At 40.9% G+C, this 21,850-nt stretch overlaps 1 protein-coding gene across 21 annotated transcripts in view; it reads right to left on the reverse strand.

Annotated features, from left to right (window-relative positions):
* The window catches only part of USP54 (ubiquitin specific peptidase 54), a 120,468-nt gene that overhangs the window by 58,150 nt on the left and 40,468 nt on the right, over positions 1–21,850 (reverse strand). For 16 of the 21 annotated variants that reach the window (XR_004176973.1, XM_009214679.4, XM_009214681.3 and 13 more), the window contains 2 exons: positions 13,335–14,178; positions 8,942–9,034 (listed from right to left, as the gene is read on the reverse strand). Coding sequence is in view for 20 of the 21 variants with exons in the window: in XM_009214679.4 (XP_009212943.2) it covers positions 8,942–9,034; positions 13,335–13,481 (240 nt within the window). In the remaining variant the exon portion in view is untranslated. The remainder of the gene's footprint in view (positions 1–8,941; positions 9,035–13,334; positions 14,179–21,850) is intronic. The other 5 variants (XM_009214686.4, XM_009214685.4, XM_021943363.2 and 2 more) reach the window with 2 other exon arrangements.

A 21,850-nucleotide genomic window follows, 5' to 3' on the forward strand; every position in this document is an offset into this window, starting at 1 on the left:
GGCAATTTAGGGATCTGGAAAAAAGTAATCTTTTTACAAAAACAGTGGGCAAAAAGACTTACTACCAGAAATACAGACCAGAGGGGAAGCATAAAGAGAAATGACAATCTGTTAGCTGGGCGTGGTGGCGCACACCTGTAATCCCAGCTACTCGGGAGGCTGAGGCACGAGAATTGCTTGAACCCAAGAGGTAGAGGTTGCAGTGAGCTGAGATCATGCCACTGCACTCCAGCCTGGGTGATAAGAGCAAAACTTTGTCTCACAAAAAAACAAACAAACAAACAAAAAAATTACAATCTCCATGCTAGAATTCAGGCAATTTTAAATCTTTATACTTTAGTGTGCTTCCCAGAATGGCTGCAGTGCTTTTCTACATTTTATAATTAAAATAGTCATACAAAAAGAGAATAAACATAACATATACACAGCCAAAGAATAATAAACACCCACACACCCATGTGCCCACCACCCAATTTAAGAAATAGAAAAATAAACCATGAGTTTAAGCCTCTCCAACTGATTACATACCCTTACATGAAATCCACCCTCCACCTTCTATAGAACACAACTACCCTGAATTTTGTGAAAAGCATTTCCTTTTTCTCTACAGACTTATCACAAGCATGTACTCCTGAACAGTATGTTCTTCAGTTTTGCCTGGTTTTGATTTATATATAAACGGAATCATGATTCATATAGTCTTCTATGACTTGCTTTTTTCAATCAATGTGATGTTTTATGAGATTAGCCCAAGTTGTCGTATGCAGCTGCAGAATTCATTTTCATTACTGTATAGTATTTTACTATTGGAATAAACCATAATTTTTAAATCCACTCTAGTGTAGTTGGAATGTGTTATTTAAATTTTTCTACAATCTCAAAATATACTACTTTGAACTTTCTCAAATATATCTTCTGGCACATTATGTATCAAGAAGTTTTCTACAATGTATTTCTAGGGGTGGAATTGCGAGGTGGTTACATGGTGCAAGTTCAATTCTACTAAGTAATGGTAAACGGTTTTCCTAAGTAGTGATATCGATTTATATTTCAGCTAGCAATGTATGTCAAGTCCTCATTATCCCACATTTTTGGTAACATGAACTTTTTTTTTTTTTTTGAGATAGACCCTGTCTGACACTCATGCTTGACTGCAGCAGTGTGATCAAGGCTCACTGCAGCCTCAACCTTTTGGGCTCAAGTATTTTCCCATCTCAGCCTCCCAAGTAGGTGGGACCACAGGCACACGCCAACATGCCCAGATAATTTTTAAAAATGTTTCCGTAGAGATAGGATATCACTTTGTTGTCCATGGTGGTCTCAAACTCCTGAGCTCAGCAATCCTCCTGCCTCAGCCTCCCAAAGTGCTGGAATTACAGATGTGAGCCACCACCGCCTAGCAGTAACAATTTTATTAGATTTTTAAATGTCTACCAAACTGAAGGGTATGACTTAATTTACATTTCTTAGATTAATAATGGGGGAAAGCATTTTTCATACGCTCAGGGGTTATTTGGGTTTCCTATCCTGAAAAAGGCCTGTTTGTAGCTTTGTCCATTTTTCTCGACTCATTTTATTTATTTATTTATTTATTTATTTATTTATTTATTGAGACAGAGTTTCGCTCTTGTTGCCCAGGCTGGAGTACAATGGCACAATCTCAGCTCACCACAACCTCCGCCCTCCAGGTTCAAGTGATTCTCCTGCCTCAGCCTCCCAAATAGCTGGGATTACAGGCATGTGCCAACATGCCCGGCTAATTTTGTATTTTTAGTAGAGACAGGGTTTCTCCATGTTGGTCAAGTTGGTCTCAAACTCCCAACCTCAAGTGATCTGCCCGCCTCGGCCTCCCAAAGTGCTGAGATTACAGGCGTGAGCCACCGCACCCGGCCTTTTATTTATTTTTTATAGGAATTCTCTGGAGTTCTATGCTGGATACTAATCTTCTGTTACATATATATGTTGAAGATATTTTCTCTAGGTTTGTAGCCTTGTCTCTTTGCATTCTTTATGGAGTCTTTAAATAAATGAAAGTTTCTGAATTTCTGTAGTAAAATTTATCAATTTCCTAACCTTTTTTTCATGTCTTATTTAATAAGTACTTCCCTATCCCTGAGGTCATGATACTCTCTCATAGTTTCTTCTAAAACTTAAAAAAAAAAAAATTGGCCGGGCGCGGTGGCTCACGTCTGTAATCCCAGCACTTTGGGAGGCCGAGGCGGGCAGATCACGAGGTCAGGAGATAGACACCATCCTGGCTAACATGGTGAAACCCCGCATCTACTAAAAATACAAAAAATTAGCCAGGCATGGTGGCGGGTGCATGCAGTCCCAGCTACTCGGGAGGCTGAGGCAGGAGAATGGCGTGAACCCGGGAGGCGGAGCTTGCAGTGAACCGAGATTGCACCACTGAACTCCAGCCTTGAAGACAGCGAGACTCCGTCTCAAAAAAAAAAAAAATTGAGACAGAGTCTCACTCTGTCACCTAGGCTGGAGTATAGTGGCACAAACACAGCTCACTGTAGCCTTGACCTCCTGGGCTCAAGCAAACCTCCTGCCTCAGCCTCCCAAGTAGCTGGGCCAACAGGTGCGCACCACCATGCCTGTCTAATTTTTGACTTATTGTAGAGACAGGATCTCATTTTGTTGTCCAGGCTAGTCTCAAACTCTTAGGCTCAAGCGATCCTCCCACCATGGCCTCCCAGAGTGCTGAGGTTAGAGGTGTAAGTCACATTTTAGTCCTTAATTCATCTGAAATTCTTACTTTTGGTATGGTATGAAATAGGAAACTAATTTCCTTTTTTCTTTTCCCTATAGGGATAACTAATTGTCTAAACGCCATTATTGAAAAATCCACTTTCTCCTTAGATTCACAGGGCAAGTAGCAAGTTTCCTATATGACTATTTCTGAACCACAAATTTTGTTCCACTGATTTATTTGCCACACTGTGTAGATACCACATTATCTTAATTATTATAGTTTTATAATAATTCTTGATATCTCATAAAGTATGCTAGTCATTAATACTGTTTGGCAAATATCTCTGGTCTTACCCCTCTTAAGGATCACCATAGGACTACAGTTCCAGGTTCCCTTGTGGGTCAGTGGGACAAGATTAGTTCTGTTTCAATGAGCTGTGAGCAGAAGTGACCTGCTGAGCATTAACTGCCTGTGCAAAACCGTCCAAAGCTCTTTTTCCCTCTGGCTTAGCAACTAATATTTTATATGGTGATCAAGCATGGTGCTGTTCATGCCAGCACCTTGAGAGGCCAAGGTGGGAAGATGACTTGAGGCCAGGAATTCAAGACCAGCCTTGGGTAACATAGCAAGTCCTCATCTCTACCAAAAAGTAAATAAATAAAAAGGAGTTGGGCATGGTGGCACACATCTATAGTCCTAGCTACTTGGGAGGCTGAGGCACAGAATTGCTTGACCCCAGGAAACTGAGGCTGCAGTGAACTATGACTGGTACCACTGTACTCCAGGCTGGGTGACAGAGCAAGATCCTATCTCTAAAAAATAATAATACTCAATACAATTGTAGCTTTGGTACCTAAGTGATATAATCAATCGTATCCCTACTTATCTTCAGTGAATGAGAAATAAATCTTTGGTATATTAATCACAGGGAGTTTAGGGTTCTTTGTTACCACAATATAATTTAGCACACTCTGGGCCAGGAATGGCAGTTCATGCCTGTAATCCCAGCACTTTGGGAAGCCGAAGTGAAAGGACTGCTTGAGCCCAGGAGTTCAAAACCAGCCTAGGCAACATAGTCAGAACCCATCTCTACCAAAAATTTAAAACTCAGCCAGACATGGTAGCACATGCCTGTGGTGCCAGCTACTCGGGAGGCAGAGGCAAGAGGACTCCTTGAGTCCAGGAGGTCGAGGCTGCAGTGAACTGTAGTAGCCCCACTACACCTCAGCCTGGGCAACAGAACAAGATCCTATTTCAAATAAATAAATAAATAACTTAGCCTGCCTACTCTGAAGTCACACTCTGTTGTTATTTTTCAGTACTGTCCTATTTTTCCCTGTTTGTTATGTAAATTTCAGAACTGTCTTTTCTCAACTTCCAAAATAAGCCTACTGATGAGAGTATACATGAGTACAACCACATTGGAAAACAAATGGCATTATCTAAAAAAGTTGAAGACGTACATATTCTATGATCTAGCAATTCCAGTCCTGGGCATGTGTACAAAAGAAATGTGTACACATAGGTAAACATGTACAAAAATGTTCTCAGTAATACTCTTCATAAAAATTAAAAACTGGAAACAATCCAAATGACTGCCAACATTTGGTAGTTGGTCAGGCACAGTGGCTCACGTCTGTAATCCCAGCACTTTGGGAGGCCAAGGTGGGCAGATCACCTGAGGTCAGCAGTTCGAGACCAGCCTGGCCAACACGGAGAAACCCTGTCTCTACTAAAAATACAAAATTAGCCAGGCGTGGTGGCGCATGCCTGTAATTCCAGCTACTCAGGAGGATGAGGCAGAAGAATCGCTTGAAACCAGGAGGCAGAGGTTGCAGCAAGCTGAGATCGTACCATTGCACTCCAGTCTGCTCAACAAGAGCAAAACTCTGCCTCAAAAATGAAAAAAAAAAAAAGAAAAGAAAAAAAGAAATACCATACAATAATGAAAATGAACTAGACCTACACACAACAACGTAGATGCTCTCATAAACATATTGCTGAGCTAAGAAACACACACAAAATTTACATAGAATGATTCCATTTACAATGAAGTCTCAAAAACAGGTAATCTTTAAATTAGATTAAGAATAAATATATAGGTAGTAAAACATCAGATAAAACAAGGAAATGGGCCAGGCGCGATGGCTCACGCCTGTAATCCCAGCACTTTGGGGGGCCAAGGCGGGTGGATCACAAGGTCAAGAGTTCGAGACCAGCCTGACCAACATGGTGAAACCCCGCCTCTACTAAAAATACAAAAATTAGCCGGGCATGGTGACATGCACCTGTAATCCCACCTACTTGGGAGGCTGAGGCAGGAGAATCACTCGAACCCAGGAGGTGGAGGTTGCAGTGAGCCGAGATTGTGCCACTGCATTCCAGCCTGGGCGACACAGTGAGACTCTGTCTCAAAAAAAAAAAAAAAGGAAATGATTACCACAAACATTAGGAAGTCCCTGGGAGAAAAGAGATCTGATTGAGAAAAAAGGGAGGATAATTTTCTTTCTTTTTTTTGTTTTGTTTTGAGACAGTGTCTTGCTCTGTCGCCCAGGCTAGAGTGCAGTGGTACGGTCCTGGCTCACTGCAACCTCCACTTCCCGGGTTCAAGTGATTCTCATACCTCAGCCTCCTGAGTAGCTGGGATTATGGGCATGTGCCACCACACCCGGCTAATTTTTTGTATTTTTAGTAGAGATAGGGTTTTGCCATGTTGGCCAGACTGGTCTTGAACTCCTTACACCTCAGGTGATCTACCTGCCTCGGCCTCCCAAAGTGCTGGGATTACAGGCGTGAGCCACTGCGCCCAGCCAGTTCTGTTTCTACAGCTGGCAACAAACAGAAAATGCAATTTAAAAAGCATTTTATAATAGCAACAAAGTATATGCAGTAAATATGAATAAATCTTACAAAAATGGTATAAGACATTTGTGTAAAACCTCCACAGAGATCCAGTACAACAAGTAATCAAAGTCAACACCCTTGCAATAACTCTTCAAGTCAAAATAGAAAATTGCCAGTACCGGCAGGGCATGGTGGCTCACACCTGTAATCACAGCACTTTGGGAGGCTGAGGCGGGTAGATCACCTGAGGTGTAAGGAGTTCAAGACCAGTCTGGCCAACATGGCGAAAGACCAGTCTGGCCAACATGGCGAAACCCCAGCTCTACTAAAAACACAAAAAATTAGCCAGGCGTGGTGGTGGGTGCCTGTAATCCCAGCTACTTGGGGGGCTGAGGCAGGAGAATCGCTTGAACCTGGGAGGCAGAGGTTGCAGTGAGCTGAGATCGCACCATTGCACTCCAGTCTGTGCAACAAGAGCAAAAGCCCGTCTCAAAAAAAAAAAGAAACAGAACTGAATGTTATGCCTTGATGCAACAACCCACTATACTCTCTTATTGTTGCTTCTGACTTATCAGTAGATTGAGTTTTCTTGTAACAGTCATATCATCTGCAAATAACAGCAACTTTGTTTCATCCTTTATAATCTTTATATCTTTCCTTTGGGTTTGTCTTATTTACAATGATTAGAATCTAGTTCAATGATGGACTGTACTATTTTCATGTTCTATAAAAGTATTTTAATTTTTTTTATTTTTTTAGAGACAGGATCTTGCTCTATCACCCTGGCTGGAGTGTAGCGGCACAATCATAGCTCACTTCAGTGTTGAACTCCTGGGCTCAAGTGATCCTCCCACCTCAGCCTTCAGAGTAGCTGAGTCTACAGGTATGTGCCACTATGCCCCGCTAATTTTTGTTTTCTTTGTAGAGATGGGGTCTTCCTATGTTGCCCAGGCTGGTCTCACATTGCTGGCTTCAAGTGATCCTCCCATCTTAGCCTCCCAAAGCACTGGGAATACAGGCATAGCCACTGCTCACAGCCCTATAAAAGTAGTTTTAAAGTGGGGAACAAGAGACATCGTACAGGAGGACCCAGGTGCTGATGGCTCATTTCAAGTGTACTCCTTCATATGTTTATCACCATTTCCCTTCTCTCAGAAAATGAAGCCCTCCATCCTGGATGAGGGAATAGCTCTTGAAAACTGGCTATTCTAACAATTTAAACTTCTTAACAACTAAAATCAAGTTCAGCTCATCCACACTTCCAAATTAATCTATCTGCATTACAAGTCTATAATTTTCAAATCAAGTATACAATAATTAAAAGAATAGAAACAATGCCATCTAAAACGTGAAGTGTGTTCAAACTAGAGACTAATTATTTAACATCTATATAGCACTGAGGAACTGAAAAGCACTTAGGGGAAAAGAATCAAACTTTTAATACACTCCCAACACAACAGATGAGGCAGTGAAGGAAAATAAATCTCTTGGTTAGATCAGGCAGTGATGTAATGAGGAAAGTACCAGAATTCTAACACATCCCCAGAGTTATGAAGACCCAAAATATAGCCTTTGATAAATACATCCCCAAGACCATTTATCTATCCACCACAAGCAACTGTCTCTCTGAAAGAGTCCCAAAATATTTCCTCAGCCCAACAAATTGACAATTTCCCTTCTGTACTTGTGTATCTCAGAGGGTAGTCTAGTGGTTGGCTTTCTTCATCTTTCCAGCTTATATAACGATACTGATTTATACTAAGTAACAGTTTGTCCCTCAGGAAAATGAAATATAACAAGAGTGTGGCAGCCAGTTCTCCAGAGTCCTACCCAGATCAATGAAGAGTACAGCACAGTCCTGACTAGTCAAAGGCCTCTCAGAGGTCATATAAGTGCTCTCATCCCTTCTTGGTACAGACAAGAGTTTCCAGAGTCAGACAGTTCTTCTACTAGGGACTTCTCCAGGATTCACATTTCCCTAGTAAGTATCCCAAACATGTTTTGCTTTTTTGTTTTTCTCTCCCTTTCTGAATGACATTTTTTGTTGTTGTTTGTTTTTTTCTCCCTAGCATGGCCCTAATGCCATGAATCAGACTTCTTTTGGACTTACTGACCACAGGACTACTGTATTTCTTCTTTATCTAAGTTAGATACTTAATGTATCTTTCAGAAAATCAGATAAAATGCCCTTTGGATGGACCCCTGTCTAAATGGGCACAGTAAGAAATGTTATATTCAACTTGTAAGAGATTTGGTTGTATTAAAATTCATATTTGAACTCCCCAATAAACCAATAATTTATATTCTATATATTGTTACAAGTTATAATGGTTCCAGCTGGGCATGATGGCTCACGCCTGTAATCCCAGCACTTTGGGAGGCCGAGGCGGGCATCACCTGAAGTCAGGAGTTGGGAGGCCAGCCTGGCCAATACAGTGAAACCCCGTCTCTACTAAAATTAAAATTAGCCAGGCGTGGTGGTCGGCGCCTTGGGAGGCTATTTGGGAGGCTCCCTATTTGGGAGTCAGGAGTTCAAGACCAGCCTGGCCAACATGGTGAAATCCCATCTCCACTAAAAATATATTTCAAAAACTAGTCACCACCTACTGGGGAGGCGGAGGCAGGAGAATCATTTGAATCTGGGAGGGGGAGGTTGCAGTGAGCCGAAACTGCACCACTGCACACCAGCCTGGGTGACAAAAGCAAAACTCCGTCTCAAAAAGAAAACAAAACAAAAAAACAAGTTATAGTGGTTCCAAACAAAGGGTAGAAAACAAGATGTTTATGACCCAAGTGGCAAAAAGTTCAGAAGAATCGCTTATCTCTTTCTAAAAATATCTGCCCGGCCGGGCGCGGTGGCTCACACCTGTAATCCCAGCACTTTGAGAGGCCAAGGCAGGCGGATCACCTGAAGTCAGGAGTTCGAGACCAGCCTGGCCAACATGGCGAAACCCCGTCTCTACAAAAATACAAAAATTAACGGAGCATGGTGGTGCGCGCCTATAATCCCAGTTACTCAGGAGGCTGAGACAGAAGAATTGCTTGAACCCAGGAGGCGGAGGTTGCAGTGAGCTGAGATTGTACCAGTGCACTCCAGCCTGGATGACAGAATGAGACTCCGTCTCAGAAAAAAAAAAAAGGAGAAGCATACTTGCATAGTATTCTGTCACATCAAATAGAGCTGCATAAGCAAAACAGGTTCAGTAAAAGAGACTACCCAAGTCAAGTACTAATTCTTTGAAGCAATTAAACCAATCATATCCATTTTTGCACTAAACCACAGGTAGATAATTCAGTAACAAATTCTTTAGCATCATCCTGATTAACCAAACCACCTTGATATTGACCATGTGGCCACCCAATGGTAGTGAGAAGAAACTAATTGGAAGTACTTACCTTGAGAGCACAAAAGATGCAGGAATCTCCCATGCACTTGTGAGTTGTAAGCTGCCTAAAGCTACGTCGGAAGATATCCAAGTGCCACAAAACCTGGTGAGAAAGGGAAAACATTTCATTACTCTATAAAAAGCCACCATTTAATTTTAAAGTAAAAGAGTTCAAGCAAACATAGGTAATGACTGCAGAAGATATCTTTATTCCCAGAGAAAACTTCATTCTAGTATATTAAAACAAATGTGAAAAATGGTGAGATATCTAACAGGAAAAATGAATGGTCATATTCTGGGAAAGATATTAATTTGAACATAAAGTGAAGGTAATACAGTTAAAATATGACATGACATACATCAAATGTGATCCTGAAGAGGAAATTTATGGGTTAAAGCTGAAGAATAAGGATTTACATTAATGATCCACACAAGAAAAGCAAGAATATTTTATAACTTATATTAGAAATGTGAACCCATAGAAATGTGAACTGTAGTATGGAATTTTTTCTTTGTTAGAACTCTCAATTTTTAGACATTTCTAAGAGAATTGTGATCTCCTTAAGTCAATAGGGTAAAAAATTATGATTTCTTTTTTTTTTTTTTTTTTTTTTAGACGGAGTCTCACTGTGTCTCCCAGGCTGGAGTGCAGTGGCGCGATCTCGGCTCACTGCAAGCTCCGCCCCCCGGGTTCACGCCATTCTCCCGCCTCAGCCTCCCAAGTAGCTGGGACTACAGGCGCCCGCTACCGCGCCCGGCTAGTTTTTTGTATTTTTAGTAGAGACGGGGTTTCACCATGTTAGCCAGGATAGTCTCGATCTCCTGACCTTGTGATCCACCCGCCTCGGCCTCCCAAAGTGCTGGGATTACAGGCTTGAGCCACCGCGCCCGGCCAAAAAATTATGATTTCTATACTTTTGTTGAAATGGAAAAAAAATATGATATTAACAGTGATAAATCATGTTATAGTATATACCCTTGATGTGATGTGTTGAAAACGGCACTATACTTTTGTGGTCTTCCTCCCCAAAACCTATTACCCTAGTCTAATCATGAGAAAAGCATTAGACAAATTCCAATAGGGGAAGGGGGATATCCAAAAAAATACTTGATGAGTACTCCTCAAAACTGTCAAAGATTATCAAAAACATAAACATTCTGAGAAAATGTCACAGCTAAGAGAAGCCTAAGAAGACATGACAAGTAAATCTAAATGTGGTATCCTGGATGAAATCTTGGGCCAGGAAAGGACAGCAGGTAAAAACTAAGGAAATCTGAATAAATTGCAATTTTCAGTTAAAAAAGAAATGATGTAATATATAGCATAATGCCTTAGGAAGCTCCCCCCTTGCTAGGAAAGCATTTAATGTCATAATATGTGAAAAAGCATAATTTCTGGAGCCCCAGATGACGCACACCTCTGGAGCTTCTTCTTACTTATATGTCTCAAGATCCATACTCTAAAAGTTCTTTGAAACTAGCTATGCTCCCAAGTAAATAACATCTTTTTATAACAAACGTAGTAAGTTCAACTCATCTGTGGCAAATACAGCTTTGAAACCAAAAGTCAGAATATTAGCTCATAGCAACAACTATTTTCAACATGTAACATGATTATAATAGGGACTCCAAAACCATCAATGCCTCAATCATTAAGTATGGATACAGAAATATGTGTGTGTGTGTGTGTGTATACATATATATAATGTATTGTATATGGCACTGGAAATTAGAATGGAAACTCATAAACAGCATTGTTTCAACTGACAATATAAATAGACCACATAGAAAAAAACAATTATAAAAATGGGACTATGGCCAAGAAGGGGGTAAACATACACATTTATATCAATGCCTTCTTTTGCCTGCTTCTAAATCACAAAAGTATTACCAGGATAAAAAGTAACCAAAAAAACTAATATGTGGCCAGGTGTGGTGGCTCATGCCTATAATCTCAGCACTTTGGGAGGCCAACGCAGGAGGATCGCTTGAGCCCAGAAGTTCAAGACCAGCCTAGGCAATTACAGTGAGATCCCCTCTCTACAAACAATTAAAAAAAAAAAATTAGTCAGGTATGGTGGCACGTGTCTGTAGTCCTAGCTACTAGGGAGGCTGAGGTGGGAGGATCGCTTGAGCCCAGGATGTTAAGGCTGCAGTGAGCTATGAGTACACCACTGCACTCCAGCCTTGGCGACAGAGTGAGACCCCTGGCTCCAAAAAAAGAAATAAAGAAAGAAAACTAATATGCATCATCCAGGACAAAAACCTAGCCAACTCCACCTAAACACATGAAATTTGTGGTAATAATTAGGGAAAGTACTTAAAATTTTTTTTATAGGGTTGCCAGCACATAATTTTTTAAAAAAATTGTTTTCAAATAAAAACTTAAAAACTGAGAAAGAGACTGGGCGCCGTGGCACACACCTGTAAGCCCAGCACTTTGGGAGGCCGAGGTGGGCAGATTACCTGAGGTCAGGAGTTCAAGACCAGCCCAGCCAAAATGGCGAAACCCCGTCTCTACCAAATGTACAAAAATTAGCCCGGTGTGGTGGCAGATGGTCTGTAATCCCAGCTATTCAGGAAGCTAAGGCAGGAGAATCGCTTGAACCCAAGAGGCGGAGATGGCAATGAGCTGAGATCCCACCACTTCACTCTAGCCTGGGCAACAGAGCGAGACTCCGTCTCAAATAAATAAAAACTGAGAAAGAGCATGAAACTTTTATTACTTAGATAAGCTTGGCAACATTCTTGTATTATGAATGAGGAAACTCAGACACTATTACCTGTACAAGGTCACAAGACTAGTCTACAGAATGGCTAAAACTAGAACCCAGGTCTCCTCCTAATGCCCAAGACCATTGTTCTTTATACTAAACATCTTGTCTTCTCTCATAGCAACCTATTTTCTCATAACATCTGAGGAGTCAAGCTAATATTTTACCCAAGTATAATTATCTTGGGTGGAAAATTTCATTTACTTTTACACTGAAGAGCAGAAAAGAAGAGAAAGTAATTACTTGAAAGTTAGGCCAAGGGGGATGAACTTAACACGCTATGGGCGTGACTGGGCAGAGCAGACAGACAGAAAGCTTTGGGATTCTAAGACCACTTAAGTAGCAAGCAACAGTGAAAGGGAAAATGTAGGGTAGATAATCACCTTAAGGGAATTTACTTTCCCCTAGCTCTATTCAAGTGTATCTGACTAGACACCAGTTATGAGCCAAAACAGGAGAGCTCAAAGGGAGGAGATAAATTGGACAAAGACTAGACTCCATTCAATATGTGGGCCAAAAGCCTGAATATTAAGAGACAAGATTACCATACCTGAAAGTCTTTGACTTGTGGAAAGAATTTTGCTTCTATACTAGAGAAAAGCATCTAGGATAACACACCTGGCTCCCAAAAGGAAAAACAGAAAACAGGCCAGGCGCAGTGGCTCACGCCTATAATCCCAGCACTTTGGGAGGCTGAGGCAGGTGGATCACTTGAGGCTAGGAGTTCAAAACCAGCCTGGCCAACATGGTAAAACCCTGTCTCTACTAAAAATACAAAAATTAGCTGGGTGTGGTGATGCACAGCTGTAATTCCACCTACTTGGGTGGCTGAAGCATCAGAATTGCTTGAACCGCCGAGATCACCCATGGTCCCAGCTACTCAGGAGGCTAAGGCAGGAGGATCACCTGAGCCCCGGAGGTCAAGGCTGCAGTGAGCTGTGATTGGGCCACTATACTCCAGCCTTGGCAATAGAATGAAACTCTGTCTCAACAAAAAAAAAAAAAAGAAAAGAAAAATAAGAACCCGTAGAGATTGCTCAGGAAAAAAAGTTGATAAATAGAAAGATGAGCCAGGCGCGGTGGCTCCCGCCTGTAATCCCAGCACTTTGGGAGGCCGAGGCGGGTGGATCACAACGTCAGGGGTTCAAGACCAGCCTGACAAATATGGTGAAACCCTGTCTCTACTAAAAATACACAAATTAGCCAGGCATGGTGGCGGGCACCCATAGCCCCAGCTACTGAGGAGGCTGAGGCAAGAGAATCACTTGAACCTGGGAGACGGAGGTTGCAGTGAGCCAAGATCGCGCCACTGTACTCCAGCCTAGGCAACACAGCAAGACTCCATCTGAAAGATCACCTGGCCCATTTACCTCCCTTTAGGCATGTAAATAATAGTAGTTACAGTTATTATTTTTTCTCTTACCATTATTAATCCCTCTTTTTGTAAATGAGGTAATTGAGATTCAAAGAGATAAAGTGACTTGCCAAAGATCACACAGATAAATGTAAAAATGACCTCAGGTTACTAACCTCAAACAGAGACTATCAAGAATTTTATTTAAAAAGAGTTACCAGAAATACAGCATCAGCAATTAAAAGTCAAAGTTCACCAAAAATAATTACCCTTACCTGCAGGGCACTGTTGAGGAAGCAGCTGTTTTGCCCTGGCTCATTGCTGAGGCCTTTGCTAGGGGCTATGGAGGTTGAGCTTCGAGGTGCAAACATCCCTTGTACACTACCACGACCCCCTGAAAAATAATTTCTCTTCCAAGACATTATTGTTCAGCCTGAAAAAAAACGGAGAAGGTTTTGTGCCTTTTTGGCAGGAATTTATGTCTGCTAAAGTTCTAAAAGGAAAGGGAATCCAGAATTTAGTGAATTTATGTTGGAAGATTTTGAGTTTACCACCTTCCAAATATCATCTGCATAGTTCAAGGGACTCAGGTATCCTCCTAGATCTAGATGACAGAGTCCTTCCTCACTTGTTCCAAACAATCTCCAAAACGTAACATGGCACAGGACTAATGCAAACAGAGAAATCCTTAAGTATTGCTTCCTTCTATTTTTCTTGAACAGCCTCAATAACGTCCTGGTGAAGTGGGTGTAATTCTCAACTCCAGCAGCATCCAGGATCAGGGTAAGATGTGTTCTTCAAGCTTGTTGATAATGCTTCTTATGGACTGAAGATTTTTCCAACTGGAAGGAGAGGTAGACAGATAAGCAAGAATCCAACATAACCCTCCTCGCCCTTTATTGCCTTGTCTCATCATCCTCTGAAGCAAAAATTCAAATTCTGAGCAACTGCAAAAGGTTCCACAAAGCCAAGAAGAAGCCTGTTTGAATCATCTGAGGTTTTTGTTGATGTTCTTGCTCCTTCTTTTTAATGTGCCCCAAACTTCTATTGTCTCATCCAGATCTTCAGCAAGTCTCTCCTCTTTCTTCTGGGACTAGAATAGCCAGCTGTGTCAGAGAGCTTTAACAGAAATAAAAAAAATCAAAAGCTTGCGTCACTTAATGACTCTACTGGCTTTGGACTGTTCTGCCAAGATCAACGTTGCCTCACCTCTTGCTATAAACTGGAAACCTTGGCAAACAATGCCAAAAAAAAAAAAAAGAAAAAAAAAAAAAAGAGAGAGAGACACCCAAACTAAAGAGATGGAAAAAAGGTATGAACAGCTTTACTTTCAGGGGAAAATTATCTGCAATTTTCTTGAAACACAAGAAAGTTGATCTGGATAGAAATAAAACCCAAATACAAACTTTCCAGTATCAGGCTAACACAAAACAAATCACCAAGTAAGCACACACCAACTAGGAACTGAAACAGTTTCTTTTGGACATTGTGAATAAAGCACTTTCTAAAAGGTGTTTTCCAAGAATATGCTTATGAAAACCTGCTTAAAAGTGAGAGCAGTCTATGTGAGCAGTCTAAGATCTGTTCTGAGTAAAGATGTTCCACCCAGAGAAACACTGATGGTGAGTAAACCACAAGTCCTTAACATGCAGTTCAAGAGAACTAAATCTCCTCCTGCCCTGTTTGTTTGTTTGTTTCATTTTTGCCAGAGGATCAGAGAGATAATTTGGGTTACAAATCACTTAATCTCCAGATTATATCCAAGGGCTCACAATCAGAGGCAATCCATTGACCAACTTTAGTTTTCAACTAATTAAAATGCCAGTGAGGCAACAGAGAGTAATACCAAAGCAAGTATGTTCCCTGGAAGGAAATCACCACATCTCCAACTTTAAGTTTTCCTATAAGGCTGCCATGTCCATCTACATAAGGAAAAATGTTTAAATGTTAAGTGTTAAATTTGCCAAGATCAACAATTCCTCAATCTTCTCCCTTCCTTCTCACCATCATATGCACCATCTAAAAACGCAAAAATGCTTTAACATCTTAATCACTCTCTTGGAGATCACCTAGCATTGTCTACAGCATGTCCAGTGGAAAAACTGAGGTACAGGAATATTAAATGGTTGCATAAGACTGTTCTTTCCCTTCTGTAAATTCCTAGACTATTTATAATCTACATGTCACAATTAAAGTATTTGATTATACAGTGTACTGTCACATTATTCTCTATTTTTATTACCCTCTGTTTTATATCGTATCTGTCATAATATGACTACATGAAATGAAATAGTAACTACAGTTAGGTATGTGCTAAACACGATACTTACGTCCTTTATTCAATATTCACAACAGTCCTATCAGATAGTTATTAATAGTTCCATTTTACAGAAAAGTAAAGGGAGGCTTAAAGACATTAACTTGCCCAATTCAACGCTGGTAAGTGGCAGAGCTAGAAATGTTTGACTATTAAACTATGACTCAATTATATATTTTATTATTCTATTCCAAAAGCTCCTATTACAGTGCTAGTCATAAGGAGGCAGTCAATAAATACTGCCTGATGATTAACATGACACCAGAAAAGAACCCATGTCTCCCACACAGACTATAAGACCCTCACCTCTCTACACACACCCTCATACACACCCCACTCAAGGCCACCAAACAACTTCCAACAAGCCATGCAGCATTCCTTCAGCTCAACTGCTGCAAAGGAATGACAAGTACCAAGCCTCCACTTTGCTCACAGCCAAAAGGACTTGGCACACAGGTGGGGTTTCCAATATCCACATTAGGAGCTTAATGAAACTCAGCCTGCCCTATGACACACACTCCTGAGTACAGGGAGCAAAAGGAGAAAAACACAGTAGCAGAGAAAAGATTCTCAGGCTCTGAATGGCAGTATTATGTCGGCTAAAGCAGTAAGTCCTCAGACCTGTTTTAGGTGTGTCACCAGCTAGAAGTGACAGCATAAAGACCAGACAAGAGAGGCAGTAACAAGTGGTCCAGAGAAATACTAACACCAAAAACATTTCACTTAAATTGTAGATATAGCATTAAACAACGTAATCCTTCTCCAATGCCATTTACTGAAGATATGTGAGGAGGGGAATTATAGTTTTATCTGTATGGCTCTCACTACCTAGTTTATTTGTTTGTTTGTTTTGTTTTGTTTTGTTTTTTGAGGCGGAATCTCACTCTGTCGCCCAGGCTGCAGTGCAGTCGCGCGATCTTGGCTCACTGCAGCCTCCGCCTCTTAGGTTCAAGCAATTCTCCCGCCTCAGCCTCCCAAGTAGCTGGGATTACAGGCATGCACCACCATGCTCAGCTATTTTTTATATTTTTGTATTTAGTGGAGACAGGGTTTCCCCATGTTGACCAGGATGGTCTCCAACTCCTGACCTCAGGTGACCCTCCCGCCTCGGCCTCCCAAAGTTCTGGGATTACAGGCGTGAGCCACCATGCCTGGCACCTATTATATTTAGTACAGTAACATCCTATACAGGTTTGTAGCATAGGAGCAGTAGGCTATATCATATAGTCTAGGTGTGTAGTAGGCTACATCATCTAGGTTTATGCAAATTCACTTAAATGATATTCACGCAGTGACAAAACCACCTCACAACACATTTCTCAGAACATATTCCTGTTGTCAAGCAAAACATGGCTGCACTTTTGCCATACTTTTACCTAACAATCCTACTCCTAGATATTTTACCATAAAGAAATAAAAAATTGGGCTGGGCATGGTGGCTCATGCCTAAAATCCGAGAATGGGAGGCCGAGGCTGGTGGATCACTTGAGGTCTGGAGTTCGAGGCAAGCCTGGGCAACAACGTAAACTTCTAGGAAAATAAAAGCCAAAATTGGGACGGAAGCATGTCATCTTATTACTTATTACTTATTTCCTTGTGTAACACAGTTACTAAGTTGTATGTCCCACTGTTCCCAATCTGAAAACACTAGCCTCCTGTGGGTAAGCCAAAAACTTTTCCACGTATGATATGATGGAAAACAGTGGGTCTCAACCTTTTTGCAGTGCCTCACATCCAAAGGCAGATTTACCAACCCACTAATGAAACTTAAGCTTCAGGGCTCTTTCTCTTGCACAGATTCTCAAGGCCCAATATCTCATTTTCTGTTTCAAAAAATATTTTCCTTAAAGGAGGCCCTCTGAATTGTATAAGCTTCAAGTGTCACAGAATCTGAGTCTGCCCCATCCACATTACATAAACTGGGCTTTTATAGTATATGTCACTTGAGAAAATACATAATTCAAAAAGCTACTTTGAATTCAGTAATACTAATAACTTTGCATTTTATAAAAGAAACATCTAATGTTATTCTCTGTATAAAATTTGTTTTACCTAAATAGATCTAAATATAATATTTAGTCCACATTTGGATTTTGGATTCTTGTGTTCACAGCAAGTAACTCCACAGTCCACAGGGCTAAATTGAAAAGATCATTACAGATTAAGGCTGCCAGAATTAAAGGCATACCTCTAGAAGCTGGTGACCTTTAGAAAAAAACACTTTCTCTGTATTAGTGAAATACAGAGAATGATTCCTTCACAAGTATACACAGTACAGCTTAATGTGCTACCATTTTTCTCAGGCCAAAGTAATAAACCAGGCTCCAGCTGCAGCCACCCTAATTATCCCCCACTGTATTCTTCACCAACAAAGTCAGCTTCTCTCAGCCTCTGTTTCTGAAAAAACCCAAAGCAGTCATTCAAATGGAACTGGCTTGTGCATAAAGGGAGACGAGGCCTGGAAGGACACTGGGCCAGAAGGAGCCTGGCGCCCTAAGAGACAGTGGGGTAAATGAGGTCCAGAGAGCTACAGGTTATTAGCATAAGAGATTCATTATGAGCAGAGCTGGAATTGAACTGAAACCAATGAAGACTAGATAGAATTTGTTCCTGCAAAGCCTGGGAACCCTTTGATAAAACCAGGTGTAAAGTGTGGGAAGTTTCGAAGGAGATGAATTTTTTTTTTTTTTTTTTTTTTTTTTTTTGTGACAGAGTTTCGCTCTGTCGCCCAGGCTGGAGTGCAGTGGCACGATCTCGGCTCACTGCAAGAGCCACCTCCACCTCCCAGGTTCAAGCAATTCTCCCACTTCAGCCCCCGAGTAGCTGGGATTACAAGTGTGCGCCACCATGCCCAGCTATTTTTTGTACTTTTAGTAGAGACCAGGTTTCGCCACGTTGGCCAGGCTGGCCTTGAACTCCTGGCCTCAAGTGATCCACCCACCTCGGCCTCCCAAAGTGCTGAGATTACAGGCGTGAGCCACCACGCCCAGTCAAGGAGATGGACCTTTTAAGCTAATTAGTTTCACAGTAACTAAAGTTCAATAAAGTCTTTAAGGAGACACTACTAATTCCATGTGTAGAGAACTCCAAGACATTAATAAAAACAATAGTATCAACGTATCTCCACTAAGGCATTTATTAACTACATAGGAAAACATAGTAGTTTCACAATGGAGAAACCCAGCAGAAACTACCTTAACAAAGTGATCAAGGTCAAAATAACCAGTAATAATACATACTGACATCACGAATGCCATGATATGATGTACTGAAAAGGACACAAAATTATTTCTGTGGTATTCTTGCCTAAACCATAATCTCAGTTCAATCATCAGAGAATATCAGACAAATCCAAATTAAGGAATATTTGACAAATAGTCCTCAAATTGATATTGATCAATATTCTACAAAAATGTCAAGGTTATAAAAGACAAAGACTGAGAAACTTTTACAGAATACAGAAGAGTAAGGAAGAAAAACACCTAAAATGCAATGTGAGATTCTAGATAGGATTCTAGACAGGGTCTCGCTCGCCATCTTGCACAGGCTGCATTGTTCACGAGGTCAGGAGTTCGAGACCAGTCTCGCCAACATAGTGAAACCCCATCTGTGCTAAAAATACAAAAATTAGCTGGGCATGGTGGCATGTGCCTATAATCCCAGCTACTCAGAGGCTGAGGCAGGAGAATTGCTTGAACCAGGGAGCTGGAGGTTGCAGTGAGCCGAGATCACGCCACTGAACTCCAGACCGGCAACGGAGCGAGACTTAGTCTCAAAAAAAAAAAAGAGAGACATTGACCTAGTTTGTGATCCTAGAGTCCACTGAGGGTTACATGTGAAACCTCTTGGCTTACTATGTTTAACATCACAGTATGGCAATTAATGGGTTGTTTTATTAGTCCAGAAACCTGTTTCTCAGAGCTAAATGTGCACAGAATGAATTAACAGAGAACTTTAAAACTGCAACATCAGGGGTAAGTAAATGTAAAATGATAGGGGTCTTGTTAGGATGATGAAATTATGGATTTTTTCCTTTTTTATATTTTCTAAATTAACTATAATTTATAAATAATCTATAAACTATCACTTCCTTAAAATAGGGGCTTAAACACATTTTCCCTAAAAATAGAGTGAAGGGACTCGAGACCAGAGACAACCAACCATTGAGACCCGTAATATCCTAACAATATGAAAGCTGGTTAATAATTGGTAACTATTTCCTTTTTAGAAACAGAGGGCCTAGTGCGGATCTCTATTTCCTTTCATTCTATTCTCACTGCTGCTGCTACTAAGGTTCAGATCCTCACCACCTCTAGACCACTGCACCACATTACTGACTCACTGCCAGTCCTCTAATCCTACATGTCACTACCACCTGACTCCTAAAACACACTCCACACCATGTCACTCCCCTTTTCAAAATATTTAATGGCTCCTAGAGGGAGATATTCTTTTGGCTGGAAAAGAATAATGGTATTTTTCTAATTCACAGGAAAGAAAATTAATAGATAGATTTTTCACAAGTTTCTCTCCCATAATTTTTTCTTACCTACTTAGTCTACTGCTAGCAATACAAGAACTTGAACAAATAGTAGCAAAATTAAGGGGGAAAAAATCAAGCAGTCAATTGGACCTATTTTAACAACTTTTTTCCTAACTGACTGTGTTAAGCCATTTTTGCACTGCTATAAAGAAATACCCAAGGCTGGGTAATTTATAAAGAAGTTTAATCAGCTCATGGTTCTGCATGCTGTATGGGAAGCATGGCACCAGCATCTGCTCAGCTTCTGGTAAGGCCTCAGGGAGCTTACAATCATGACAGACTGCAAAGGGAAGCCCAGGTGTCACATGGCTAAAGAGAAAAGGGGGAGGTCTCAGACTCTCTTCAACAACCAGATCTTGCATGAATTAACTGGGTGAGAATTCAGTCATCACCGAGCTATTCATGAGGGATCCACCCCCAGGATCCAATACCTTCCACTAGGCCCCAACATTGGGGATCACATTTCAGCATTAGATTTGAGGGAACAAACATCCAAATCATATCACTGAATCGTGTTCATGATTGTGATTTTTATTTTGCATATTTTTGATGTTCACATATTCTGCCAATAAAATTAATTCCTGGCCAGGCATAGTGGCTCACGCCTGTAATCCCAGCATTTTGGGAGGCTGAGGTGGGCAGATCACAAGGTCAAGAGATCAAGACCATCCTGGCCAACATGGTGAAACCCCATCTCTACTAAAAATACAAAAATTAGCTCAGCGTGGTGGCAGGCGCCTGTAGTCCCAGGAGGCTGAGGCAGGAGAATCTTGAACCCGAGAGGCGGAGGTTGCAGTGAGCCAAGATCGTGCCACTGCACTCTAGCCTGGTGATAGAGCAACACTCCATCTCAAAGAAAAAAAAAATTAATTCCTAATTATAAGATGGAATTAAATATGCCTGGCACCAGCGTAAAGTTTGAGAATCACCGGACCTTACCACAAGTTCCAGCTTCATCTACTCATTCACTCACTGATCAGATATTTCATTGATCATTACGTGCCTCTCATTCATCCTCCACTCCAAGTACACTAGACTCCTTTCTGTATAACAAATATACCCTGTCCTCTACTTTCTCATTGTCTTGACTCTAGTATTGCCTCTCTCTGGAATGCCTTTCCTCTCCATTTATTCTTGCTGAAAATTGTAACTATCCTACAAGGAAAAGCCTTCCCAGATCATTCTCTCACCTTCTCACCTTTCCAATCTCCCAATTTATTTCATCCTCTTCTGTGCTCTCAGTGCATGGGAAGGGTCTGGATTACAATACTCACATTCTCCCTCATATTACAGTTATTTGTGTACATGGACTACATTTTATCTTAAGGGCATCTTTTTTATTCCACACAAAGGTTGAATATAATAGGCACTGAATCACTGAGAGTTTCATTGAAAGAGAAAACTTTTTGTTTGAAGGTACCTAGCCTAGAACAACCAATTCTAACATCCTGATAAATTCTGACTCTCCTTAAAGAAAAGAACCGACAAAATGGCCATATCTAGCTTGAGATACTGCTGACAACTTCTTCTAATAGTGACTGTATCAATGGAAACAATATTGGCTTCTGATTCAAGCTTGACAATAGAAAGAGATAAGCATCTACAACCATAAAAAGGGCCAAGCTATTTGTTGATTTATGGGCTGGTTATCTTAAACTCCCCAGCGATTAGTTACTCAACTCAAACAATTTCCTGAGGGCTGGACTTTGGCAGCTTCAAACTATTACATCATGTATAACAGAAGAATTGTATGCTGATAAAGGACAAAAAGTCTTATTTTTACTACACAAGAACTTAGGTAACTGTCATGTATAACAAATTTGTCTAAAACTTGTTAAAAAGTAGTTGGAAAGAAAATAAAAAGGCATGTTTCACTTTGTTATAACTGACAAATTGTAAGAACTAAGAAATGACAGCTGCAGGTTACTTAG

Source organism: Papio anubis, chromosome 11, assembly GCF_008728515.1.
Source record: "Papio anubis isolate 15944 chromosome 11, Panubis1.0, whole genome shotgun sequence".
NCBI classification, from domain to species: Eukaryota; Metazoa; Chordata; class Mammalia; order Primates; family Cercopithecidae; genus Papio; species Papio anubis.